Below are 27,443 nucleotides of genomic sequence, written 5' to 3' on the forward strand. Positions count from 1 at the left end.
ATTAATGTAAAATCACAATCCATTAAACTACAATCTGAAGCTGTGTTAACTGGAACAAGAAGATGTCCTTCTTTGCTGGTATATAATCAAGAATTATTAGGGTTGTCACTCAGAGAAAGGAACTTTTTGTGGATGAATTGTATGACTTTTAATCAGCGAATCAATCAACTTCATTGCAGGGGGCTGGACTACATGACCCCTGGGATCCTTTCCAATCCTAAAGTTCTATGATCTGAATGAACTTGCATTTTAACAACATAATCCTGGTAGGCAAATCTTCCTTCCTTCCTTCCTTCCTTCCTTCCTTCCTTCCTTCCTTCCTTCCTTCCTTCCTTCCTTCCTCACATGTGCTGCTGTAGGCATAATCTCACAGGAGGCTTTTGCTCCCACGTAAGAGAGAAGAAAGAACTCCCCTTCTAAGAAAGGGCTCACAAGCCATGGACTTGTCAGTATGTACAGTAAAAACCATTTACATTAATCTTTTCTTTTTTAAAAAATGCCTTTTAAAACCAACCACACTTAAAAACAAACCAGCTAAATATTACAGCTCTAATTATGATGGAAGCCCCCTGCAGCCTCTGATGTATCATTATCCAAGTTATTTATATGGGCACCATCAAGGCGCATAGAACTTTACGAAGGGTACGAGGACAGGCCTCTGACCCAAGGTGCTTACAATCTAAAGACTCAACCCCAAACTGCAAATTGTCCTCCTGTTGCTCAGATTCCACCGATTCCTTGGAGAGACGTCAGTGGATGGCCTACAAAGCATTGCAGCTCAGATCCTGAGGCCTTCTGGTGGGGGATTTCTTCTGATGGGAAACTTCTGCTCGGGAACTGGCAGCCTCCAAAGGGTCTCCCACCAAGCTGGGCAGTGAGAGGAGCGTTCAGCTACACGGCACGTGAAGTAGAGGTTGCGGACTTGGTGGGGCAGCCCCTTTATGGCAGGAAGCACTCCAAAGGGTTGTTGGAATCTAGCAGGACGTTGCAGTTCAGGGGCCACGGGAGACCCAGAAGGCTGAGGGATTGCTGGCAGCTCTGCTCGGCTGCCAGGCACACGGAGCGGCACGGCTGCAGGATGCCCCCGTCCGGGGTGCACTTGGGTACAAAGAGGCTGCACAGGAGCAAGCGCAGAGATGGGTAGCAAGAGAAGTCCTTCAGCATCTGAAAAAAGAACGAGCAAGGGGCAGCAGGGAAAGGCAGTTGTCAGGTGTTGGATTAGCCCTTCTCTCACTACTCCTGGAAAAAAGTGAATGGTTTACTGCAGGCTTCCTCAACCTCGGCCCTCCAGCTGTTTTGAGACTACAATTCCCATCATCCCTGACCACTGGTCCTGCTAGCTAGGGATCATGGGAGTTGTAGGCCAGAAACATCTGGATGGTCGAGGTTGAGGAAGCCTGGTTTACTGTACCTAATACTGCGTTTGATAGCCCATCACTGGAAGTACCCCATGCAGAGATGGTGGTCTCTTGCCCTAGCTCAGTGGTTCCCAAAGGGGGCGCTAATGCCCCCTGTGGGGCAGTGGAGCTGTAAGTGAGCATCAGACTTTGAGAATCTGGTAACATAGAGTTATGGAATTTGAAGCTGTCCCAAGTATCATCTCGTCCAAATTCCTGCAATGCAGGAATCTCAATATCACAGGATCAAGTGGAATACTGTGTCAAGTTCTGGGCACCACTATTTAAGAAGGATGTTGGCAAGCTGGAACATGTGCAGAGGAGGGCAATCAAGATGATCAAGGGTCTGGAAACTAAGCCTTTATGGGGAACGCTTGAAGGAGCTGTGTATGTTTAGCCTGGAAAAGAAGAGACTGAGAGGAGATATGATAGCCACGTTTAAATATCTTAAGGACTGTCACGTGGACGAGGGAGCAATGGCTTCATGTTTCAAGAAAAGAGATTCCGACTAAACATTCAGTAAAACTTTCTGACAGTAAGAGCTGTTCAGCCGTGAAACAGACTCCCACGAGAGGTGGTGGACTTTCTTGGAGGTTTCTAGACAGAGGTTGGAGGAGGAGGAAGAGGAGGAGTTTGGACTTGATATCCCGCCTTTCACTCCCCTTAAGGAGTCTCAAAGCGGCTAACAATCTCCTTTCCCTTCCTTCCCCACAACAAACACTCCGTGAGGTGAGTGGTGCTGAGAGACTTCAGAGAAGTGAGACTAGCCCAAGGTCACCCAGCAGCTGCATGTGGAGGAGCGGAGAAGTGAACCCAGTTCCCCAGATTACGAGTCCACCGCTCTTAACCATTACACCACACTGGCTGGCCACCTGTTATGGATGCTTTAGCTGAGATTCCTGCATTGCAGTGGGTTGGACTAGACGAATTTTTCCAACTCTAAGATTCTATGATTCTAAGGGCATCAGTTTTGCTGAATCAAGAAAACTGAATAGTTTTAATTGGGTTTTGAATAAATGTGTACCGTATTTTTCGCCCCATAAGACGCACTTTTTCCCCTCCAAAAATGAAGGGGAAATCGGGGTGCGTCTTATGGGGCGAATGCCTGCAAGCCTCGCACGCCCGGCAGGAGGTCCCTCAGAAGCCCCAAGCTTCTAGGTGCGCGCAAGCAGTCCGCTGCCGCCCCAAGCCTTGCGCACCCGGCGGGACCTCCTGCCGGGTGCGGGAGGCTTGGGGCGGCAGCGGACTGCTTGCCGGCATGCAGAAGCTTGGGGCGTGCTGAGGTCAGCACACCCCAAGCTTCTAGGTGCGCGCAAGCAGTCCGCTGCCGCCCCAAGCCTTGCGCACCCGGCGGGACCTCCTGCCGGGTGTGGGAGGCTTGGGGCGGCAGCGGACTGCTTGCCGGCATGCAGAAGCTTGGGGCGTGCTGAGGTCAGCACACCCCAAGCTTCTAGGTGCGCGCAAGCAGTCCGCTGCCGCCCCAAGCCTTGCGCACCCGGCGGGACCTCCTGCCGGGTGCGGGAGGCTTGGGGTGGCAGCGGACTGCTTGCCGGCATGCAGAAGCTTGGGGCGCGCTGACCTCAGCACGCCCCAAGCTCCTGGTGTAGCGCAGCGCACCTGGGGGGGAAATAAATTTTTTTCCCTTTATTTCCCCCCCTAAAATCTAGGTGTGTCTTATGGGCCGGTGCGTCTTATGGGGCGAAAAATACGGTAATTACTTGCTACTGCTTTGAATTTTTATTGTGTTATCTTCCTTAGCGGGTTATGCAAACTGCTGTTCTGAACAATGTGTTGTAGGGCAGGAGGCGCTGAGAATGAGTTTATAGGGCGGGGGAAAGTCTGGGAACTACTTGCCCTAGCTGAAAAGCGTCTGCAAAGAAAAACGCCAATGACGGGCGAAAGCAGGAGGGACAAATCTGAAGATCTGTGGGGCCCCTTGTCACGTGACCTGTCAGAGAGCTGCAATACAACCGCTGCTTCTCCAAAAAATATTTCAGTTAGGTTTATTACTGAGACACCTCTTTGGCTAAGCACTCCTGATGGTCGTTGTTAAGTTAGTGCATTCACGAATTTTCTCTTTTAACATGTAGAAAATGGCTGTGCGCTGTGTGGATTATGGTTAAGTCAAACTTCTTTTCTATAATTGTTGTATGATGTTGTGATGTCATTGATTTATAAATAATTTTTTTAAGAATGATCCAAGGGCAGAAAGGGAGTCATTTTCCTGGTTCTGGCTCCAGCTGACCTAGAACCAAGGCCAACAGGCTTGGTGGGGGGCATTTTTCAGGGCTCCAGATGCCCAGGAACCAATCTATCAATTTTTCTAAAGTGGTGGGAGGGGTGTTGTCCTGCTGGGCCAGATCTTTCTCTCCTGCTCCCCACTCCATGGCAAGGTGCTTTCTGTTGATGTTCCCTGCCTTCCTCCCAAGCCAAGGGTCCAGTGCCCCCCCCATCGCTCTCCCTCACCCCTTTCCCCCTTCCTCCTCCAGGCTCACCATATAGTCTTCGAGATGCTCTTCTGCTTCTTGCTGATCCATAATGGTCAGCCAGATGTTGGGGAAAGAGGTGGTATTGTAACTGAGACCCAAACACATCTCCACCTCAATCGGCTCACAGGACGGCTCTGCAGGTAGAAGGAAAAGGTGCAGGTATATGCGTGTTTGTGTGGCAATGTTTCAGATTCAGCTCAGGTACATATTAGACAAAATTGCATACAAAAACAGGTATATTGGGATAAATGTGCAAGGAAATGCTAACAATTTAATGTAAGGGTGTTTGTTTTAAAATTGCAAACTAATGCAGAAATCTAAAGTGCTGAACTTTAGGTTAGGGGAAATGAGAAACTTTGGGGCACACAATGGGCAAATTTGCCCATCCTTATTTATGACTCAGTCTGACATGAGAGGACAGCCCTTTTACAACAACTGGTGCAGGACCTCAACTTTGGGAATCTTGTTTCACGAGGAAAGAATTGCCGCTCACCAAAAGATGCATAGGTGAGGCTGGTGCAGTTGAATTCGTCGCTCCCATCCGGGCAGTTGTGCCAGCCGTCGCACACCAACGCCTGAGACAGGCACTCGCCATTTCTGCAGGAGAAATCCACGGGGCTGCACGTTTCTGGAGAGGGGTTGAGAAAGGCGAGAGAGAGGACAGCAGAAGTATTAGGCAGATAACACCCTGCTAAATGGCAGCGTCAGCCTTAAGGGATGGGGAACTTCCAAAGCAGAATGCGACTGCTTTAACACAAACTTATTTTAATTAACCTCTGCAAGGCTCACTCTTTCCCCCTTAATCTACATGTCAGCACAGATAGCATCATTATATAGTTTTGTCACGAAGTGGCCACTAAATCTGGGTAGGGGAGCCTGGAATTCCCAGTTGCTTTTCTTCTTTCAGGGAAACTTGAAAATTCTTCCAAAGAGTAAAGGGAATCATTTGGCCGAAGAGAAGCACTTGGATGGTACTCTGTCCTGGAACGCCTCATCATTTGATGAGGAAGCAAGGAACTTTTTTGGGGGGGATTAGATTTTGTTTGTCTCTTAATGAGAAACTACCTGATTTGCACTTCCTGAAGCAATGCACAAAATGAAACACAGCTATCCTGTGAAATTCACCCTTCTCCGAATCTTGCGATGCAGCTCTCCAACCAAAAATGTGTCCAAAAATGAATATATTAAAGGAAAGTGCTCATAAAAGACAGGCCTTTATGAAGACATTTAATTGCATTAGGAAAAATTGCTTGCAAAAATGTGCACGTTAGTCAAAACTGCATATCCAAAAATGCATTTATTGGGGGAAATTCGCACTAAAATACTGATAAATTTTCACGAGCTTTTTGTTCTTTTAGTGCAAATTGCTGTGGAAATGTGGTGACCTTTGCATAAGATTATAAGAACGAGAAAGTGAAATTGACAGATTCATCCATGCCTAGTGTGTGCAGTTCTACAGTTTAGCAGTTCATAGGTTTGGCCTGGAGTCAGATGTGAGTTTTCCTCTAATCACATGAGAAAGAAAGCTTTGAGGTCTGTGGCATTCCCGCTTAGAGATTTCTCTCTCCCCTGGACGGAATTTTCCTGCTGTAAGGCTAAGTAGTAATTATGGAAAACAAACACACACAGAAAAACCCGAACTGCCAAAATGTATGTAATCCCAGGAGGACTAGAGTTTGAGAACAAACAAATGTAGTCCTTCCCAAGAGGTGACCCCCCCGCCCCCACCCCCAGATCCAGCACCATCAGTGCCACCTCGAGGCTTTTATGAATGAGGCCCCTCCTCAAAGCTCCATGGATGATGTGGCAGAAAGCAGGAGTTTTTCTGCTATTGCGGAAGTAGCTGAGTGGCAGCTGGCCCCCTTCATAACCCTCTGCCCGAATCTTCCTTCTTCCATCCACACCCCCCACCTTGTTTTCATTTTAAGAAAAAGCATGCTTTTGGTCCTTTTCGTTAGCAGAGGCAGAAGAGAAAATGTGTGGATAGCAGTGCAGTGCGGACTGGTCCCATTAGGGCAAATGGGAGACGACCCTATCGGCCTCAATCTGACCTCAGCTAGCCCCTACCCTACGCTGGTGAGCCAGCGTGGTGTAGTGGTTCAGAGCGGTGGACTCGTAATCTGGTGAACCGGGTTCGATTCCTCGCTCCTCCACATGCAGCTGCTGGGTGACCTTGGGCTAGTCTCACTTCTCTGAAGTCTCTCAGCCCCACTCACCTCACAGAGTGTTTGTTGTGGAGGAGGAAGCGAAAGGAGATTGTTAGCCGCTTTGAGACTCCTTAGGGTAGTGATAAAGCGGGATATCAAATCCAAACTCTTCTTCTTCTACCTGCCTGCCTTCTTACTTACAAGCAGTCCTGTCAACCTCCTCCTTAGTCTCAGTGCTGCCCTTGTAGAACTCAGCAGAGAGGAGGATACAGACAAGACTAGAATGAGCTGGATCTGCTCTGTCTCTTATCCGTCATCGGCTCTGGCGCCACCAACTGTTGGCCTCCCTTATTGCAGCCCTACCAGTCTCAGTGTGGACCAGCCACTGCGACTTCTAACACTTTCTGTTAACAGAGACAGAAGGGAAGGTATCTGGCCAGCAGTCATTCGGGGGAGCAGGGATGACGTCCCACCCCCACTTATTCAACAGCAAGGAAAACATTTCCCGACCCTCCTCTTGCCAAATCAATTGGATTTTCTCAGAGAAAAAGCCCACCCAATATGCTGTTAAGGAAAGGAAGAGCGGGAGGTTATGCCAGCATTCACAGCTAAGGGTCAAGTTACCATTCTTAATTCGAAAGATTCCAAAGTCCCTTTACTGCAAACAACCATAATGTTACAGAAGAGTGCGCAAGCTTCTGAGTGCACCAGAACACTTCACCAGGCTGGATATCAAGGCTGGGACTGGTGGTGAGGTAGGGGGGAAAAACATGGCTTAGTTTTAAAACCAAAATGTCTTTATAGTTCAACCTCCCCCCAAATTTACGGAAGTTTGGCTGGAATCCCAGAGCTCTGGAAAGGTGTCTTCTCTTTGTAATGGGAGGTAACAATTTTAAAAGGAGAGGGTGCCTCTGAGGATGGGCAGAGTGCTGCCCCTTTCTGAGGCCCACGTGGGGAGGGGGGATGCTCCAGGAGATAATGTGTAAGCAGGGGCTGGTGGTAAACAAATGTTGAAGAGAGAGCTGGCTGGCCCATTCTACCTCAGCTGGCGGTAGACAAAGGTGCCAGGAGCCACCATCACCTACTTTCCGTGGCGTTGTGGGCATGGTAAGTGGCAAAGAACCCGTTGTCAGCTATTCCTTCGTCCGCCACAAAGAGGACTGTCATGACGTGCTGTGAGGAGGTCAGGACAGGGGGCAAGTTAGAGCTGCAGAACCTGCAGAAAGAGGGAGGGGAAACTGACTTTTAACAAAGCACCCAATTCTAAATACAGGGACACACACACACAAACACACCTGCTGTTGTTTGGGGCTGGTTATCTGGAGGCAAAGCAAGCACTGACTGAGCAGACAGACTATGGATGCCCAGCCAGAGAGAGAAGTCTGGCTTTGCATGAAGTGATGAATCACTCCAACTAAGGACTGGATCAGGATCAGAGGCTTTACAACTGGGGTCTGTAGTAAAATGTAGCTGCGTGAAATGCTCCTGCTCAGGGTTCCAAATATAACACGTTCTAGAGTACTCTATTCCATTCCCCTTCCACCTGGTTTTCCATTCCTGTCCATACTCAGCATTCTGTTCCCACTGAGCATGCTCAGTATTCTTGAGTGTGTTTTATTTTGGAGGGGTTCTCCTTTAATTTCCTCTCACCCCTTTAAATACATCACACCCTGCAAGTGCCCTGGAAAGACTAGGACATCCTAGGTTTTCCCATGAGAGCTTGGTGGCCATTTTGGGTGCTGTGATATCACACAATTTCACGCAGAGATATTGGCCCGAAAAAATGCTTTTATTGGGGCTATGGTCTCAATGTGGCATCTTTTGGCCTCCGTGATCTCGCACGGAACACATGACTTGGTGTGGAAGTACAGACGGGAAGATGTGCATCCCAGTCTGGGGACTCAACATGCTGGAGGGTTATATATGGCAATTCTGCATACCTAGGGGTTTCTCCCGAAAGACCTGATCACTCGCTCTTGAGAGCAGATGGTGCCATTGGGACTACAAAAGGATCAACACTCAGAAAATGAGTTTGCTATTTGCATATAGGATAGAGAAAGGAAGACCTGATTGGTCCCTTTGTGTCACCTGAGAGCTGCCACACTGGTTACTGTGCTAGTGGTTTCTGGCTTGCAACATAGACCTAGGCCAGAGGCTCCCTCTTCTGGTGAAAACCTTCCATTGAAATGTGTATACATTATTCACAGTTGACAGGGAATGGCATTGTGGGGAAAGCGGAGAGGATAAAAGCATTTCTCCCTCAGTCAAAATATTAGAACCTGTGGAAATCTGATGAAGTCAAAGGTTGGAAGACTCAGGACAGGCAGAAGGAAGGACTTCTTAACATGGTGCAGGGCTAAATCACAGAATTCACGGTGACAAGATGTAGTGATGGCCATCAATCTGGATGGCTTTAAAAGAGGACTTCTCATCTGGTTGACCATGCAAATAGGACACTGGATTGGACTGGCCCCCTTTGGCCCGATTCTGCAGTCAGGCTCTCCATATATTTTCATGAAACTTCTGGGAATTGTTGGGTTCTGACCATGGTAACAGTTTGAATTCGCTAGTGTTACTGGGGGGTGGGTGGGATGAAAGACCACCATACCTGCCCATGACGCTGGTTGCTCCCATCCCAGCGCTGTCGTACACCTCCACAAAGTCATAGTTGCACTCCTCCTGGGACTCGAGGCTGAAGTTGTGGAAATGCAAGTCCACCACGTGGCCCACGGGCACTGAGATATGCCAGAGGCAGAGCTGGAAGAGAAAGGAAGGTCTGGGAAGTCTACTGTACATGATAGGGGAGCTCCTAGAGTGGCTCAGCATAGCAGTATAAGAGCTGGACTATGGAGGGTTTCTTTCTACTCAGATCTTAGGTTCCTAGGAAGCCATCTTATTCTGAGTCGGACCACTGGACCATTTAGCTCAGTATTGTCTGCTCTGGCTGGCAGCAGCTCTCCTGGGACATCTCCTGCCTTCTCAGAGACATGCAGGAAATTGCCTTATCCCAAGCTCAATGTTGTCTGCAATGATTGGAAGCTACTCTCCAGGGTTTCAGGCAGGGAGTTCTCTCCCAGACCTTCCTGGGGATGCTGGGGAGACCACCAATGGCTGGGGCTCATCGATTCTGGTGGGGCAGGTGGCAGAGTCCGTGAGAGGCACAGACAACTATTCTCTAGTTCTGCCTCCATCCTCCCTGCTGCTGACTTTCAAAACTGAAGCCAATCATCAGTGAGAAAGATGGGGAGCTCATCCCATCAGCTTTGCTGTAAGACCAGCTGTATCAGGCACCTCCTGCTGCTAAACTGTGCCAGCAGGTCATTACAGAGCAACCAGAACCAGTGCTTGAGTTTTAGTTTTTCTTGTTCCTTCCCTGTCCCTTTCTCTTGTGTGTCATGTTTTGTTTTGTTTTAAGATTGTAAGCTTGCAAGCAGGGACTGTCTTGCTTTAATAGGTTGCTTGTAAGCCACTCTAGGTGTGCCTTTGGCTAAAGAATGGGGCACAATTGCTCTAAATAAAATAAAACAAAAAATAAACAAACAGTGAGACCAAATAGGAAGAAGCTGATAGTCCGTGCTGTCCACTGGGCTGGAAGTAAGTAAGAAGACAGGTATATATATATGGGGGTTCATAAGGAGCAGGCTGAGGTTGTTATGACAATGTTCCATTTGCCCCAATGGACAAGCCTCCATTGCTGGGGGCTGAACCTACCGGGGAACTTCTACATGCAAAGCTGAAGCTCTGCTAATGAGCTACAGTCCTTTCCCCCAAGCACAAATTTAGGTTCTGGAACTTTGCTACATTTTGAACTTGTGTGCAAATGTCTTCCAGCCCAAGGGCTGGGCAGAGATTCTTTTACATGTGACTCTTCCCCTCTCAGCAATGCAATAAGCCTCCAACAATACAGAGGTGGAGAATCTTTTTTCAGCATTCCCATGCAAACATTCTTCCAGGAGCTACATTCTGGCACTAGGGTGGGTCAAAGCCACATTTACACATCCATCCCCCCACATGCCCACATTTATTATTAGAGGATTGCAGGGTCTGAACTACCACGCGTGCTCTACTGAAAATTTCTCAAAAGTTCCACAGTTGCAGCGGCTTTCCAAGAACTGACACTGGACTGCTTCAGATTCTGCCACTTATTAGGGCATTGCATTGCTGCAAGGTAAAAGCATCACTGCCCAGCTCTGTTGGGTGCATGCAAGGTAGTGTGGGGCAAGATGCATCCCCCTGCTCTGGTCCACAATACATCTCAAATCACCACTCACCTGCAGGTGTGGGTATGGCTGTGGGTAATTTGGGGAGAATAACTGCCCTTCCATGCTGGTGAGGGTCCCTCCACAACCTGTAAGGAAAAACACATATTGTGGTGATGGATGGGCTTGCGTTATTGGCTCCAGAGAGAAGGATATCCAAGTGATTTTTCCCTCTGCGCACTCTCTCTCTCTCCTCCTTCCCCCCTCCCTTTCTCTTTTCCTATTGTACTTTCCTTCTTCTCACGAGACGCAAATTCTTTGCAACTTCCATAGCTATTTCAGATGAAAAACAAGACAGCGGTTCTACACTCTTAATAGTTGTGCAGAGCGATACTGCTGAACTAATAATAATAATAATAATAATAATAATAATAATAATAATAATAATTTATACCCTGCCCATCTGGCTGAGTCTCCCCAGCCACTCTGGGCGGCTCCCAGTCAAGTGTTAAAAACAATACGGCATTAAATATTAAAAACTTCCCTAAACAGGGCTGTCTTCAGATGTCTTTTAAAGATAGGATAGCTGCTTATTTCCTTCACATCTGAAAGCAGGGTGGGTCTGGTTCCCTGTAACCTCACTTCTCGCAATGAGGGAACCGCCAGAAGGCCCTCGGCGCTGGATCTCAGTGTCTGGGCTGAATGATGGGGGTGGAGATGCTCCTTCAGGTATACAGGGCCGAGGCCGTTTAGGGCTTTAAAGGTCAGCACCAACACTTTGAATTGTGCTCAGAAACGTACTGGGAGCCAATGCAGATCTTTCAGGACTGGTGTTATGTGGTCCCGGCGGCCACTCCCAGTCACCAGTCTAGCTGCCGCATTCTGGATTAATTGCAGTTTCTGGGTCACCTTCAAAGGTAGTCCTACGTAGAGCGCATTGCAGTAGTCCAAGCGGGAGACAACTCCTCATTTCCAGCATGTCCACTCAGATTCCAGTAACAGATTTGGGAACCTGGCCAAACCACTTCACATAGAAGCCCCCTCCCCAGATCTATTCTGAAACAGACAGTGCTAAGCCCCCCCCCCCCGGTCTGAACTACTCTTTTAGAGCAGTATCATATCACTTTAAACAGCCATCATGCCTTCCCCAAGAGAATCCCAAGAACTGTAGTATGGTAAGAGCGATGAGAGTTAAGCAACCCCCTATTTCCCTCGCAGAGCTACCATTTCCAGAGTAGTTTAACAGTCAATCGCTCTTCTGAAGGAACTCTGGAAATGGTAGCTCTGAGAGGGTTAGAATTAGCTGGAATGCCCTCTCAGTAATGGAAGCAGTGGGGTAGATAGAGCGCCACCTCTTGTACTTCTGCTGCCTGAGGTGGCTGCTTCACCTTGTGTTCTGGGTGGGCTGGCTCTGGTTGGAGATTAGCCCTGGGGACAATCTCATGCATTTACCTAAGAGGTGCAAATTAGGTCAGCTCCAGTAAAAACGTGGACCAGAATAAAGAGAAATTCTGGATGTTCTTAACTGCTCCACCCATAGAAAGGGAAGCTCACAATAAGGTTTGGAGCTCATTTCTCCAGTATTGGCATTCGCCTCCCCTTTGCAATGCCTTCCCACCAATAATTCTTCTGCCACTGCCCCACAGCAACATTGGGGGTCAGCTGTGTTGGCTGTTTCAGACTGTACCTTTGTGCTTTGTGCTACAGTTGGCTTCATCTCTCTTGTCATGGCAGTCGTGATAACCATCACACACGTAGGCCGAGTGGAGGCAGAGCCCCTGGTCACAGAGAAACTCATCCCAGGAACAGTTCTCTGGAACAGACAAAGACGCCTGGAGGACAAGAAGCTAAGGATTCCAACTGGCTTGAAACTTGTTTTGGAACTGGTTAAAAGCGCCATGGCTTCTCCCATCTCCTTGAAATGAATGAGCCTAACTTAGGTTAGGTTCATCACACTGAAATGAACAATCCTAATTTAGTCTTCTCCATTAGCTTCAATGGGTCTAGGTAAAGGTAAAGGGACCCCTGACCATTAGGTCCAGTCGTGACCGACTCTGGGGTTGCGGCGCCCATCTCGCTTTATTGGCCGAGGGAGCTGGCGTACAGCTTCCGGGTCATGTGGCCAGCATGACTAAGCCGCTTCTGGGGAACCAGAGCAGCGCACGGAAATGCCGTTTACCTTCCCGCTGGAGTGGTACCTATTTATCTACTTGCACTGCTAGGTTGGCAGGAGCAGGGACCGAGCAACGGGAGCTCACCCTGTCGCGGGGATTTGAACCCCCGACCTTCTGATCGGCAAGTCAATGGGTCTAGCAACCAAGTACTAATACATTCCCCAAATCACCAGCACTACCCAGTACTTGGAATAAAACGTCTGGAAGGATCTCTTTCAACCCCCTAAGAGAAATGCTCTCTGCCCATGCTCCCTCCACACCACCTGGATTCACTTACTTTCACTGGGCAGAATGGCCCGATACCAGGCAGTGAAGCCCGAGGGAGCAATGTTGTCATCTGAGACAAAGATGACCTGAAGCTGGCTGGAGTTGGTGTTGATCGTTGCCGGTGCCACGGAGCCACAGTACCTGCAAAAGCCACCTGTTTAAAAAGGGAGCCAAGGGAAAAATAGCTAGCACTTTCCCATGGCCCCCTGGGAGGGAAAAGGGGTGGGAATGGTCAGAGGATATATCCTGCCCTTCCTCCCAAAGGACAGAGCAGCAAAACAGTGCACTTAAAAAAAAGTCAATTCGAAATAAACAATAGGATGATGGCAGTATACCTGGTACTCCCATCCCACAACGAGGAAGCGTCCTGCTCCTTGAATATCTCTAGTCGGTCGTACAGGCATGAGGCAGAGCTCTCAATGTCTAGCTCCTCCACCTTCAGCTGGATTGCCATCCCTGCCGTCACCCGGATGTGCCACTTGCACAAGATGTTTGGGGGGTAGGGGGCTGGGTAGTTGGGGGAGCTGAAGGTGCCCTTGGGGCCAAGCAGGATCCCTCCACATACTGTAAGTGGGGGAAACAACAACAACAACAACAACAATGACACTGTTAAGTTGTGGGTGAACATATCAGACGACACAGCAATTCTTCAAACAGCTCTTGTTTATTCACAGACCCAGAAGAGAACTGAACTGAAGGGTTCAGCCAGCCTGCTTATATAGAGCTCCACTACAACGCAACAGTAACAACTTTCTGTAACTATCCAATCACTGAACATCATATTCACTTCCTTATTTGCATATGTGGACCTGAGTGAAAACTATCTACAGTATCCCGCTGCTGGCCCAGGGTGAGAACTTCAGTATGTAACAGACATGTCGAGGGGATTAACAGTAGGAATGAGTAATCCTTTGAAGGCTGAGGGCCACATTCCCTTCTGGGCAACTTTCCAGGGGCCACCTGTCAGGGGTGGGTAACAGAGTCTCAACTCTGTGGCTGTTCATTGTACCAAATGGAAAGCAGGTACCCCCCCCAATGGGTAGGGCTCATGCTCCTAAAGGCGGGCGGGGAAACAACTCTGGCATCAGCTGTCTACTCACGAGGTGCTGGCATGATGGTAACAGGCGACTCTCCTCCCAGGGATAGCGTCCCTGTGGGCTGGGGGCTTGGCGAGGTCCTGGTGGTGGGAGTTGAGGTAGCGGTGATGGTGTGGGCATGAGAAGCCCCGAGCGAGGGTTTGACGGGATGGTGGGACTTCAGCTCTAATGCCATAGAAAGAGAATTTACAAGGGATGAGAGTGGCTGAGGTTTGCCTCTCCACCCTCAAGCAGCTTTATTTAGAACCAGACCTTTGGCCCATCTTCTGTGGACCAAATATACATTCAAAGCACATCCAACATGCATTTGAAGCACATTGCTTCCCCTACAAAGAACCCAGGGAACCGTAGCTTGTTAAAGATGTTGAGAACTGCAGCTCTGTAAAGGGGGAAACTACACTTCACTGTGGGGTGGGGAGCAGTGTGAGTCATTATATCCCTGTCCAATCACTGAAGACTTCAGGACAGCCACCTGTGCTATAAATTTAAAGTGGTATTATACCACTTGGAACAACCACGGCGTCCCCTAGATAATCTTGGGAACTGCGGTTTGTTATGGGTGCTGAGAATTGGAAGAGACCCACAATATGGCTCAGACACACAGCTTATATCCAATGTTGTGGGCCTACTTTTATGAACCTCCTTTCTAGCTGAGCTCAGACAGACCCCCTCTCCCTGTTGAATCTACAGTGCCTACTGAAGACTTCCTTAAAAACCCCAGAAGGCATTTTAATTGAATTTCATATTTGTGTTTTTTTAATTTTAAAATTTTATTGGAAATTTTACTTACAACATAACATAAACCCCCCACCCCCCAATACGGGAAATCCAACGTGAACGTAACATACAATAAGCATAACATACAACAATACAAACAACCAAATAAAAGACTTCCTTCATCATGTATCTGGCTATTTAAATTATATTTAGAAACATCTAAATAATTATTCATAAAGGAAACAGCTTATACAGTGGTGTAGCGTGGGGGGTGCAGGGGGGGCCGGCCGCACCGGCCGCAACATCTGGGGGTTAGGGTTAGGGGGCGCAAATCCACGGGTTAGGGGGCGCAAATTACTTGCCTTGCCCCGGGTGCTGACAACCCACGCTACGCCACTGAGCTTATAAGAAGTAAATAAGGAGGCCAGATACTGAATTTCATAGTTTTAACTGATTTTCATCTTGCACTGAGTCCTTGTACACGACTTAGAAACTACCGCAACTAAACAGGATGTGAATTGCCAAGACAAATGTGAATTGCCAAGACAAATGCAAAACATCTGGAGGGCACCATGTTGACTACCCCTGCTTCTATTAGATCTTCCAGCTCTGCCTTAAAAGGTGTGTGTTTGGGGGGGAGCTGGTTGGTTAGGGCAGAAAGAAGTACTTTCTGGGCAAAGCAGGAGGGGCCCACCCCCTCCGGAGGAATTCCGGACAGGTCTTAGTGCCTGGAACTTACGGGAGGCGATGATGATGCCCACCAATAAGGCCAGGAGGAGGAGAAGCACCGTGCTGAGAATGGCCACGCAGAGCCAGGAGAACTTGCAGTCTGGCTTGAACTTCCTGCTTGCCATGTCCCGGACCTGTTGGGCTGCAGGCACAGGAGCGGAGAGTCACAGTCATGGCACAGAAACATCCCAGCATCCTCCCCTGTACCACCACCACCACCACCACCACCACCACCACCACACTACCCTGAAACAGGAACAGAGGAAGTTGCCTCAGACACGTGAAGCTATTTGGCCATCTAGCTTATTTATTTATTACTTATTCATTCATTGCATTGCTATGCACCCAAGACAGTTTGCAGTTTTTAAAGTGGTCAGATGCTAAATGGTAGTGGTGGGTGAGGAGCAGGCAACAGTTCTGACTGAAGCAGTCCCTGATGTTATCTATGACTGCATCCTGCACACGCTTCTTCTGTAGCTTTGTGCTGCCATCTGCCTTACTGCAGGGCAGATTTGAGGCGAAATCATACACAAAATGAGTCTGCCCCTGCCCCTTGATGGGGGCAGAAAATGCCTTTCATGCCTTGTTATGCTGCCGTTTCTACGGGGATATACGCTCGGTATTTATTACCCCTGCTATGCAAAAATCTCCAAATGAATCCAAACTTCAATGTCTAAAATCCCTGGTAGAGGACAAGGATCCTGAGATCACATTAAGGGGAGCCAAATTCTGTGTGATTGCCATAAAACGTAGGGGACAAGCTGTGCTATCATAATGATTAAGGCCTTAAATGATAATTTTAGTGACTAAGTTTTAATTTGTATATTTTAAACTGTTGCTATATCTGTATTGTCCCTGTTATACCTAATTGAAAATTCAAATGTATCCCTATCATGTTTTATAATTCCTTGATATGGTATGTGGGCTGGAACTGGTCTGTGACCGAAATTATAAATTCATTCTTCTGTAGCTTAGCAGCAGTGCTTGCTACTCTCAGTCAGCAGTTTCTCTATCACGGACTGTCCCCTGGGAATCTCCCCAGACACACCCCCTTGTCCTCAGACCACATCCTTCATTGTCCCTGCCTTGCACCCTCCTCAAGTGCTTCTGCCTGGCTGGAATGTGTCCTTGAACTCTGATGGTGATTCTTGCTTGCTTTGATGTTGGAGGATGTAAAGGTAAAAGGAACCCTGACCATTAGGTCCAGTTGTGACCGAATCTGGGGTTGTGTGCTCATCTCGCTCTATAGGCCAAGGGAGCCGGCGTTTGTCCGCAGACAGCTTCCGGGTCATGTGGCCAGCATGACTAAGCCGCTTCTGGTGTACCAGAACAGCACACGGAAACGCCGTTTACCTTCCCACTGGAGCGGTCCCTATTTATCTACTTGCACTTTGATGTGCTTTCGAACTGCTAGGTTGGCAGGAGCAGGGACCGAGCAATGGGAGCTCACCCCGTCACAGGGATTCGAACTGCTGACCTTCTGATTGGCAAGTCCTAGGCTCTGTGGTTTAACCCACAGCGCCACCTGCGTCCCGTGGAGGATGTAGAGGAGTGCTAATCTACAGCACAAAGGTAAAATTCACACCTGAGCCTCTAGCCCTTCCAGCTATTAGCATGTAGCCCCTGAAAGTTTGCCCAGAAGGGAATGTGCTCCCCCCCCAGCTGAAAAAAATAATCCTCTATTCCTAGCCTATGGCTCAAAAGGCTCCCCAATCACCTTTGCCCTGAAAGGATTCCCCCACTGGACCACTTGGCTCTGTTTCACTCATGCTAACACCCTCAAACATAGATCTGCCTAGAGGGGCCTTGCCAATGTCTTCACCCACTCCCTCCTTCCTTTCCCAGTTGATGATACCAAAGCCATTGGCGGAGAGTTTGGTGCTGTTTCTGTTCTCAACGTCCGGCTGACTCTGGGCTGGTGCCTCGCCGTCCTCCTCAAACACAGGGTTGGAGAATTCTGTTAGCAAGAACCGCGGCAAAGGTGGAGCCAGGGGGCTGGAATTTTCCTGGGGGAAACCAAGCACCAGTGAGATGTACATATATATTGCTGCAAGCCACACCCCAACCTGCAAGCGGAGGAAGAGAAAAGGATGACGTCCTTCCTTCTTGCCTTCTTCTAAGATCTCAATAATGAACAGCTGCCCCATCTAATACGATTTGCATTTTTTAAAAACAAACAAACGAACAAACAAACACCTGCACAGTTAAGAGCAAAGACAAATTTATTAACATCATGTCCAACTTGGCCCTCAATTGCTTTTCTTCCACCTGCATTCACCTAAGGCACCTCTAGTAGTGAGCGGTAGAGCAAAGAAGAACAATAAGATGATTTTGTGAGGCCTAGATTACACAGCGCCTTACTTAAGAACAAAGAAAGATGCCTTTAATACTGAGTCAGACCACTGGCCCATTGAATTCAGTCTCCTGTGACTGGCAGTGCCTCTCTGGTGTTTCAACACACACCACATGTTGGATTATTTGATTGTTCGATTATTTGATTGTTGTTAGCCACCCTGAGCCCGGCTTCGGCTGGGGAGGGCGGGATATAAATAAAATTTATTATTATTATTATTATTATTATTATTATTATTATTATTATTAGGAAGTGGAGACCGCAATGACCATTTGCCAGATGGCATTCATGGATGATTAAGCCTCACTGAATAAGTTTGATAAAGTTGTAATAGTGTATATAAATGTAGATGGGGAATACTTAATGTCAAGGGCTGCCTCAGGTCTCAGCTCACAAAAGACCAACGCCAAGCTCTTCTTATATACAAGGATGTTTATTGCAGTTCATTATTGGTTCCACAACCGAGGCGTGCAGCCCCGCGTCTCTTAACCTTAGACGTTAGAAGTCCCCTCTGAATCGGTCCCTCCCCTACACCAGTTTAATAAGCTAACGCTGCTCCACCTTCTTCTCTCTTTCCTTTTCCGCAGGGTCTTTCTGCCTGCCGGGGTTCCTCCCCTCCTGCTCTCTCCTGAAGCGGAGTCTGTAGACTGCTCCTCCCCCCTCCTGCGGGCTTTGGGACCTGGCTCCTCCTCCTCCGGGCTCCCTGTTCTTCCGCGCGCCTCCTCATTTGAACTTGGCACGCGCGCCCAAACTCTGACCTTCCTTTTGACAGTTATGCTACTCCCCTCACTGCCCTCCTCCCCTTCTGGGAGAACGGCCTGCTCTGATCCCTCCCCTTTCTCTGTGGCCGGAGCTGCTCCCTCTGACACACTGGAACCTCCCCCTCCTTCGCTGCGCTCTGGTGGGGAGGCTGGCCCTGATTCCCAGCTGCCGCTTTGGGGTCCCCTGCTGGCCCCCCGCTCCTGACACTTTCCCCCTGGGGCTCCCCTTGCCCTTACCACAGGCGCCCCCTTCTGGGAATCCTCTGATTCGCTGGAGAGACTCATGGAATCCCCTGCGTCATCGCTATCCTCTTCCTCGCTACCCTGGGATTCCTCTCCATCGCTCTCCATTTCCTGCCTTCCCTGTGCCTCTGTCCCTGTACCCCTGACACTTAACATATTAGATTTCCATCGATTGGGTATCATTGTGATTAGGTCTCTTTAAGAATATTTAATTCTAACTGCCTGCACCTGCCCCATTGCAGGGATTGCTCCTATATAACTTAGTTTCAATGATCATTGATACGGAGCGTCTCTGACTGGCAACTTCTGCCTTCCTGTGGACTATTTCAGCTGAAAACACCTACTGAAAAATCTCCTGGAAACTTTGTCCCTGAAGAAGCCCAATGGGCGAAACAAGGGTGTATCCTGAGAACTGGTCTATCATCAGCTGCCTTATTGCCAGTAAGTACGGTAGTTCTGTTTGTTACACTCTCAAGACATAGGACTATGTAGAAGGCAAGTTCGTTTGTTACACTTTTAAGACATAGGATGATGCAGAAGGAAGATAGCAGTATGAAATGGCATTGCCAACAGTACATTGTAATTGTTGGTCTTGACAATCTTTGGACTTGACTATCCTTGGACTTTATGACAATAAAAACATTGTTGTTGTTTAGTCGTTTAGTCCTCTGTTGTCTCCTTCTCCTTGTGCCCTCCATCTTTCCCAACATCAGGGTCTTTTCCAGGGAGTCTTCTCTTCTCGTGAGGTGGCCAAAGTACTGGAGCCTCAGCTTCACAAGCTGTCCTTCCAGTGAGCACTCAGGGCTGATTTCCTTAAGAATGGAGAGGTTTGATCTTCTTGCAGTCCATGGGACTCTCAAGAGTCTCCTCCAGCACCATAATTCAAAAGCATCAATTGTTCGGCTATCAGCCAGAAGGTTAATAGTAATAAGATATGTATTGCCACCAGGAACTGTGCTTTACAATTTTTTGATATGACGATTATAGTTTTATTATATATGTTATGTTACTTTACAGCCAGTTATGTGTGTGTTGTGGTATTCTCTGGTGTTTCAGGCATGAGTTTTCTCCAGTCCTACCTGGAGGCATCGAGGATGGCACCTGAGACCTTTTGCATGCTCTTCCACTAAGCTGCCGCAGGGGATTGGGTCCCCCTCATCTTCACTATGCCAGCTTCTTTAACATCGCATAGCCTAAGGGTGGGCTGATTTTAGTCTTTTATGATCCAGGTGCTTCAAGGCTGTGTTTGGGGTGGAGCTTAATACTGTAAACAGTTCATGCAGGTATCACAAACAGGATCTTGATTAAAGGTTTTTCATTTATCTGATCTCCTCCAGAGAAGGTAAATCTGGATTAAATGGGGGCGGGAATAGAGGCTGGCATTTTGATGCCAACTGTGTTTTGCGGGTACTGCAAAAAAATAAAAACAAAAATAAAAATGGCATAGGTGGGGAGCACCTTTTCCATAATAAGCACCTACCTGTCTGGAAGGCCCTCTACACTGTTTTGACTCTAGAATCCAGCTATATGTCTGCATACTTAAAACACACACTTACCCCTTTCCCAAGAATTTTGGGGAAAGCAGTTTTTAAGGCTATTGGGTGCATATGCCTGTCTTAATTTCAATCAGTTCAGATCCTCTGCTGCAGCCCTCTGGTTGCATTATAAGTGACCCCTTATTGGTAATAAAAATATTTGTCCTTCAACCAATCAGTCTCTGTGGTGCTGGATTTCCATCCAAATCTTGTGAAGGTTATTTCTAGTGGTCCAGGATAGTTACCGGTAGATTTGCATCAGCCCCTGCTTTTCTGGCTTTGGTCAAAATTATCTTAGCTATTTTGATGGCTGATTCAGTTTTCCCCTTGCTCTGGGGATAGGCAGGTGAAGATGTCAGATGATCAAATTCCCACTGCTTTTGGAATGCCCTGAAACGTCCCAAGACAAACTGTGGTCCATTCCCAAAAATCTTTGGACTCAACATCCATAGGTCTTGGCATCATCCAGATTGCTTCTACTTTTGCTGGGTCCTCTTTCTGACCCTCTGCTGTCAACAGGTGGCCAATAAAAGGCTCTTCCTTTAGTCCTAACCTGACTTTATCAGGGTTTGGTTTCATATTTCTTTTTCTGCCCCTCTCCAAAAAACATGCTTAACTTTTTTGTCATGGTTTTTTGTCACTGCCTTTCCATTATCTCCTTCTCCCACAATTAGTATGTCATCAGCAATTACTTTCAGGCTCCTGATTCAGTCGACACAGAAATAGTTCAGGGGCAAAGTTGATGCCCATTGGCATTCACAGCCAACGATATATGCCAAAAGGAGTTGCCAAAATGGTCAAATAGCTTGACTCTGCGTCAAGCTCTACACGCCAGAATCCATTTTTTACATAAAACCTTGGCTCAGGATAGGTCACATACTGCAGCATCAATGGCTGGTAGCGGGTAATGGCTGTGATTTAGTGCTCTGTTCAGAGGTTTAGGATTGATACAAATGCACAGCTTTCTTGAAGGTTTCCAGTTAATAACTAGGCTGCTGATCCAAGCTTTGTGTACATCAAATTGGGGCTACTCCTCCGAGGTCACCATTTGGGTGGGTGCTATGCTTAAGGTGGGTGGGGAAGCCAGTGTCTACTGAGGCTGGGTCCTGGGTGCAGCTGGCTTTTACAGCCAGGGAGTGGACTAGAGGGAATAAGTTTTCCCTCTGGTCCACTCCACCATGCCACGCCCCTGGGCTCACCTACGATTGGCTGCAACCAGGGGCGAGCCCCAGCAGCCAACACAGCCGGTGGAGGAGGAAGTGATGTCCTCTCCTGGCCACGCTGAAGTCAGAAAAGACCACCAGACACTGACACGGCTGTGCTGGACTGCAGCCACTGCTCCTCTCCAGCTGTCATTAAGTGGTCCTTATGCTTGTCTTCCTTTCTCTCCAAGGCAAGATCCAGATCGAATTCAAACTGTTCTCTCCAGCGCCTCCATGCCTGGGCTAGATGAAATGCAGTGAAATTAAGTGGTGCTGGAGGTTTCAGGCTTCTCCCCATGATCTAAAAATCCTTGCTTTTTTCTGTTTATTTTCTTTGCTGCTTCAACTGGGTTCTATTTCTAAACCGCTGCCATCATGTTTCAGTTGGTGTTGATTATCGTTAAGGATCAGGCAGGAGTATTATAAAACAAAGAACTTTATTTAAATAAGCTTTCTTTAATTCCAAACTCCCTCTGAGCCTCCTGCTCAATGCTGAATCACTGTCTCACTGAGTTTCTTGCCCCGATTGCTGTTCTAATCCTCTTAATTAGTTCCACGTACATTGATAATGACAGCAGTAGAAGAACCTGGTTGGATCACCCCAAGCCCAGCTAGTCCAAGGTCTTTGGTGAGAATTCTGGCATTGGGCAGCCATTGGCCACTGTCTGACTTCAGCTGATGTAGTAGACAGAATGTCAAACTCAGATCAGGGCAGACCTGGGTTCGAATTCTTACTCAGCTATGTATCGTACTGGCAGCATATCCTTGTTTATGTGTCCTTGGGGTTCAGGCCCACTGAGTTCAATGGGACTTACTCCCAGGAAATTTGCACTTGTACTTAGGCTTGCAACCTGGGTGACTTTGGGATGGTTATTCCTACTTCATAGGGTTGTTGTGCTGCTAAAACAGGGCAAAGGGAGAAAACAGACACCCTTGATCTCTTTGGAGGAAAGGCAGAGCAATTTTGTTTTAAAAAAATGTAACCAAGAGTAAAACAGCTGTAAATACTTAAACAAAAATGCGGCTCTGAGCATTTTTCTGTGTCTGATGCAAAACCAAAATATAGCTCAGAATTTCCCTCCCGAAGTTTGGAATCTCTGGTTACAAAGCAAGCCAGTCTGGCCTTGTGAATAGAATACAGTGGTACCTCGGGTTACAGACGCTTCAGGTTACAGACTCTGCTAACCCAGAAATAGTACCTCGGGTTAAGAACTTTGCTTCAGGATGAGAACAGAAATCGTGCTCCGGCGGCACGGCGGCAGCAGGAGGCCCCATTAGCTAAAGTGGTGCTTCAGGTTAAGAACAGTTCCAGGTTAAGAACGGACCTCCGGAACGAATTAAGTACTTAACCCAAGGTACCACTGTACAGTTGGAGTGTGTTGATGCTAAACTACACCTCCATCTCACTTTCTCTTCTTTGCTGGCAGATGTTCTTCAAACCGAAGGATTGTGGCTTTCATCAGGGAAGGAACACACTGGATCCCTTCCTGCATGCTTTCACAATGTGATAATTGGGTTTATTTTGGGGAATCAGAATGAGAGCAAGCAAGCGCTTTTACATAAGCCTAGCCCATAAGGAATAATAATGTTGCTATATCAGCTATATCCACAGGCACAATCCCCTCCAACCAGTAACAGCACTTGTAAGTCAGATTTCTGAGTTGTTCAAAGAACTAAGCCTCCATGATCTTAGTGGTCCTTATAACCGCTTTGAAAGGAGGGCCAGTATTGCTACAATCATGTCACAGGTCGGGGTGCGGGGCTGAGGCTGGGAAACCATGAACTGAGATATAAACTAGGCTCTTTCCAGTACACTTTTAGGAGCTATGCTAGTCTGGCATATGCTAGTGTGTGCATCAGCCTACTTGTGTGCATAATACGAATGGGTGAGTCTGTCAATTTAATCTTATTTTGGTTTCTTATTTATCCAATCTTAAATTCAGCTCTTCACATTTCCACATCAGTTGGCAATTTTATATATATATATATAAAAGGTAATGGGACCCCTGACCATTAGGTCCAGTTGTGACCGATTCTGGGGTTGTGGTGCTCATCTCGCTTTACTGGCCGAGGGAGCTGGCGTACAGCTTCCGGGTCTGTGGCCAGCATGACTAAGCTGCTTCTGGCGAACCAGAGCAGCGCATGGAAATGCCGTTTAGCTTCCCACCAGAGCAGTACCTATTTATCTACTTGCACTTTGATGTGCTTTCGAACTGCTAGGTTGGCAGGAGCAGGGACAGAGCAACAGGAGCTCACCCCGTCACAGGGATTCAAACCGCCGACCTTCTGATCGGTAAGTCCTAGGCTCTGTGGTTTAACCCACAGCGCCACCTGCGTCCTATATATATATATATATATATATATATATATATATATATATATCCTTATGAAAGTTAACCAGCATTTCAGTGCAAATGTCTTCTAATATACAAATTTTTGCATGCAATTTTGCTTAATATACACATTTATGCAGAACAATCTTAACTCAATGCATTTTTGTATGTTAATTTCATAAATATATGCATTTCTATGCACACTTTACTCCAGTATATGTCTTTTTGCATGCATTACTTGGCTGGAGAACTGCACTGAAAAATTCGGAGAAGTACAATTTTTAAAGGATGACTGTGTTTCAGTTGTGCATTAGGCAGGTTTGTTTTAAATGCAGACTGAATCAAATTTATCCCTATCCCTAGGTATAATGCAATGAGTAATGTCCTCGCGCCAATAAATTGTTATGATCCCACTGAATTCCAAAAGACTTTAAACTCCCTTTAAATTGCCTGCCCCACATCTCCTGAGAATGCATAATTAGGAAATTTATTTGTTAATTAATTCACAATATTTATATGCTGCTTGATTGTAACCAATCCTCAAAGCAGTTTACAAAAAACACTAAAATTATCAGTGAAAAGAAGTCAAAAACAACTACTTAAAATATCCAAACAATAATTAAAATCAAATTATGAGCTACAAACCAGATTAAAGCATGTGCCAACATTCTGTGCATCTGGACAGGCTTGGTTAAACAAAAAATGGTTTTAGTAGGTTCTCAAAAGTGTACAGTGAAGGCGCCTGCCTGATGTCAATAGGCAGGGAGTTCCAAAGTGTGGGCGCTGCCCCAATAGAAGACTGATTTCTTAACCAATGCAGAATGGGCATTACAAGGCACCTGTAACAGAACCAGTTACGCAGATCGAAGTGTTGAAGTAAACTGATCCCAAGCTGTTAAGGTGAGCCATAAGAGCATAGGAGTCCCTGTTAGACCAGACCAATGGTCTATCTAGTCCAAAATCCTGTTTTCTGGAGTGTCCAACCAGATATTTCTGGGAAGCCCAGGGTGGGAAGGCTGAGTGGGAAAGCAGAGTCCACTTCCTACTATTCTTTCCCAGCAACTGGTGCACAGTCTTCCAAATATCTTTAACCTATTTCTTCTAATAGACGTAAATAGGGATGTACTTGTTAACTTCTCAATTCACCTGCAGCTAGACCATTTTGTACCCTGGACTTACTGGTCTCATGCCCCTCACCCTTTAGATCAGAATTCCCCAAACTTGGGTCACCAGCTGTTTTTTGGACTACAATTCCCATCATCCCTGGCCACTGGTCCTGCAAGCTAGGGATGATGGGAATTGTAGTCCAAAAACAGCTGGAGAACCAGGTTTGGGAAACCCTGCTTTAGATGGTCAGGTGTGTTACTTCAGCTGGGAAATACACATTTAACATGTATCTTTTCTCACCACTTCCCACATTCATGTTTCACATCTGCAGGGTTAGCCAATGTGGTGCCCTCCAGATATTGTTGGACCTCCATTTCCATCAGTACAGCCAGCAGGGCCATTGATAGGGGTAATGGGAGATGTCATGCAACAATATCTGCAGCCATCGTGTTGGTTATCCCTGTGTTAGAGAAACACACACACACCCTCTAACAAGCAAGAGTTTGCCAAGCCTGATACTGATAATTAAAAATACACTTGATTCATCTACATCTTGCACAGATTCAAAAGCACAAAGGGGATTTGCTTTTGATCTAAAGATATAGAAAATAAAAATAGAATTTTAGAGTTTGAAAGGATCCTGGAGGTCATCCGTTCCAACTCTCTAGTCCATGCAGGAGCCATGATCTACATTTTCAAAATGGACCTCACAAGCACCATTGTGCAACACTGCACCTCTTGCACTACACAATGCCTTCGTGCTCATGTGTGTACTCTTTAGAGACCCAGGTAGTGGGGAGGAGGGGGAACTGAAAGAGGGAATCAAGGCAGCTTCAACAACTCATGCACTAGCAAAAGCATGTTCTTCATGAATGGCAAGAACAAGAGCACAGAAAAATATAGTGTGTTTTTTTACTAGGCACAGAGACCAACTCTGTGTACCTGAGGGAGCATCTCTACCCCCATCATTCAGCCTGGACACTGAAATCCAGCTTTGAGGGCCTTCCGGTAGTCCCCATGCTGTGAAAAGTGAAGTTACAGGGCCTTCTCGGTAGTGGCACCCACCCTGTGGAATGCCCTTGCATCAGATGTCGAGGAGATAAAATAACTATACAACTTTTAGAAGACATCTGAAGGCAGGGAGGTTTTTTTTTTAATGTTTGAGAGTTTTTGTGTTTTAATATATTGTTGCCCAGAGTAGCTGGGGCACCCTAGTCGGATGGGTGGCAAAAAATTATATATATATGGGTGATGCTCTTGGTAAATAAGAGCTATTGGTGTCATCAGCAGTTCCCATAACAGTGATGCCCTGACCTCCCTTTGTACATACCTTGCTCTGATCCAGCGTCTCCGGCTGGAAGATGACCTCTGTGTAGTCCTTCATGGTTGTGGGAGAAGGCGTGGGGAATGTGGACAGGATCCCTGCCCGTCCTAGGCTGCTGCATCCCCCGACCTCTTGCGGCATCCGGTTCGTGGCTGCACAGCAGTTCCCCTTATTTTGGCCTTCTGATATTCACATTTGCAAGGAGAGGACAGTGGTGAGGTTTCCCTTCCAGGACCACAGTGGGGACTGTGCTGAAGGCTTGATTTTTCTAACACAGAGAGCCTGACAGGGCACTTGAACCAACGGCGCTTGTCGTAGCCTCCACCACCAGCAAAGATCATTGGCTTCCTGGCAGGCAGGCTCATGGGACAAGAGGCCTGCCAGCTCCTGGGAAGTGAAAGAATTTACAAGCATTAAAGTCACCAACCTCCCCCCCCGCCCCCCACTTCTTAATCCAACTCAGCTGAGGAGGACGAGGTCAGAGGCCCTGGCATGGACAACTGCAGTTTTAAAGGCACAGGATTGCCAAACTCTTTCTCTCTGTCCAAGGCAGCCTGGAACTGAACAGCGAGAGTCTGAAAGGGTCACTACCCAAAAGCAGGCTCTCTCGCTTTCCAAAACAGCAGCTGTGTTAAAAGTGGCAGCGGTTGTGCTCCGTTCCAGAAGCGGTTGCATCCCTGCTCCTGCAATGTACATTACGGGTGCAAGACACAAGCACAGTTATTGAAGCAGCTGTCTGCTGAGTGCCAGCAGAAAGGACTGAGCACTGGCTTCTTTCTCCTGCTGTTCAGAGGTCTCCACTTTTATTCCCTTGGTGTCCTGCCCTGCAGTGACCTCTGCAAAGTCCTTTCCAAACAGCAAAGCCAGAGAGCAACCACTCTGAGCATGCAGTGCTTATTCCCAGCACACTCCCCCCTGGAGATGTCTATCCGCTATCACAGAAGTAGACAGAAGATCAGGATCTGTTGGAAGATCTCTAGGTGACTTGTAGAAGATGGACTTCCAGTTCCTTAACAGCAATGACAACTTGATTTTTGCCACCTAAATTTGCCTACCGGAAGCAAGGAAGATGAAGAGTGGACTTGCAGATATCTCTCACATCTCTCCCATACTCTCCCCAATAACGGCAACATTACAGCCAGCTTTTGTGGAGTCTCTAGGCCCATTGCTAAGTCGTGTACATTCCAGGACACTCTTAGCGCAAAATCTCTTTACCCTGTTACTAAAGCAGAGGAGAAAGGGGGCATTGTTTGAGCGCTGGGTTGCTGGGGAGGCAGGGAGGGACTTGGGCCTCTCGGCAGCCAGAGAAGTGTGTTTTTTGAGGGATTACTCGGAAGCCTTGTGGCACATTCCCCCCGCGGCCTTAGAG

At 47.5% G+C, this 27,443-nt stretch overlaps 2 protein-coding genes across 4 annotated transcripts in view; both read right to left on the reverse strand.

Annotated features, from left to right (window-relative positions):
* C1QTNF5 (C1q and TNF related 5) overlaps positions 1 to 27,443 on the reverse strand; it is a 201,947-nt gene that overhangs the window by 14,908 nt on the left and 159,596 nt on the right. The window lies entirely within an intron of this gene.
* MFRP (membrane frizzled-related protein) lies at positions 124 to 27,147 on the reverse strand. 3 transcript variants are annotated; one of them, XM_083480299.1, is made up of 14 exons: positions 27,130 to 27,147; positions 26,081 to 26,461; positions 17,072 to 17,222; positions 15,227 to 15,358; positions 13,774 to 13,935; positions 13,009 to 13,237; positions 12,684 to 12,814; positions 11,920 to 12,045; positions 10,305 to 10,381; positions 8,642 to 8,790; positions 7,119 to 7,249; positions 4,380 to 4,514; positions 3,893 to 4,020; positions 124 to 1,164 (listed from the first exon to the last, which is right to left on the reverse strand). In XM_083480299.1, the coding sequence occupies exons 2-14, from the start codon at positions 26,213 to 26,215 to the stop codon at positions 940 to 942; spliced, it is 1,911 nt and encodes a 636-aa protein (XP_083336425.1). In that variant the 5' UTR covers positions 26,216 to 26,461; positions 27,130 to 27,147; the 3' UTR covers positions 124 to 939. The 3 variants fall into 3 exon arrangements, with proteins under 3 accessions (XP_083336425.1, XP_083336424.1, XP_083336426.1); XM_083480298.1 differs by lacking the exon at positions 27,130 to 27,147 and having other exon boundaries at positions 26,081 to 26,653; XM_083480300.1 differs by lacking the exons at positions 17,072 to 17,222; positions 27,130 to 27,147 and having other exon boundaries at positions 26,081 to 26,654.

Source organism: Podarcis liolepis, assembly GCF_965112155.1.
Source record: "Podarcis liolepis genome assembly, chromosome: 16".
Classification (NCBI taxonomy): Eukaryota; Metazoa; Chordata; class Lepidosauria; order Squamata; family Lacertidae; genus Podarcis; species Podarcis liolepis.

Excerpts from the sequence above, each read along its gene's own strand:
- MFRP (XM_083480299.1), bottom strand. The coding sequence starts at position 26,215 with ATGCCGCAAGAGGTCGGGGGATGCAGCAGCCTAGGACGGGCAGGGATC. Across the intron at positions 13,238-13,773 it reads TACCATCATGCCAGCACCTC|TATGTGGAGGGATCCTGCTT; the intron begins GTGAGTAGACAG and ends CCCCACTTACAG. Across the intron at positions 1,165-3,892 it reads AGCATCTCGAAGACTATATG|ATGCTGAAGGACTTCTCTTG; the intron begins GTGAGCCTGGAG and ends TTCTTTTTTCAG.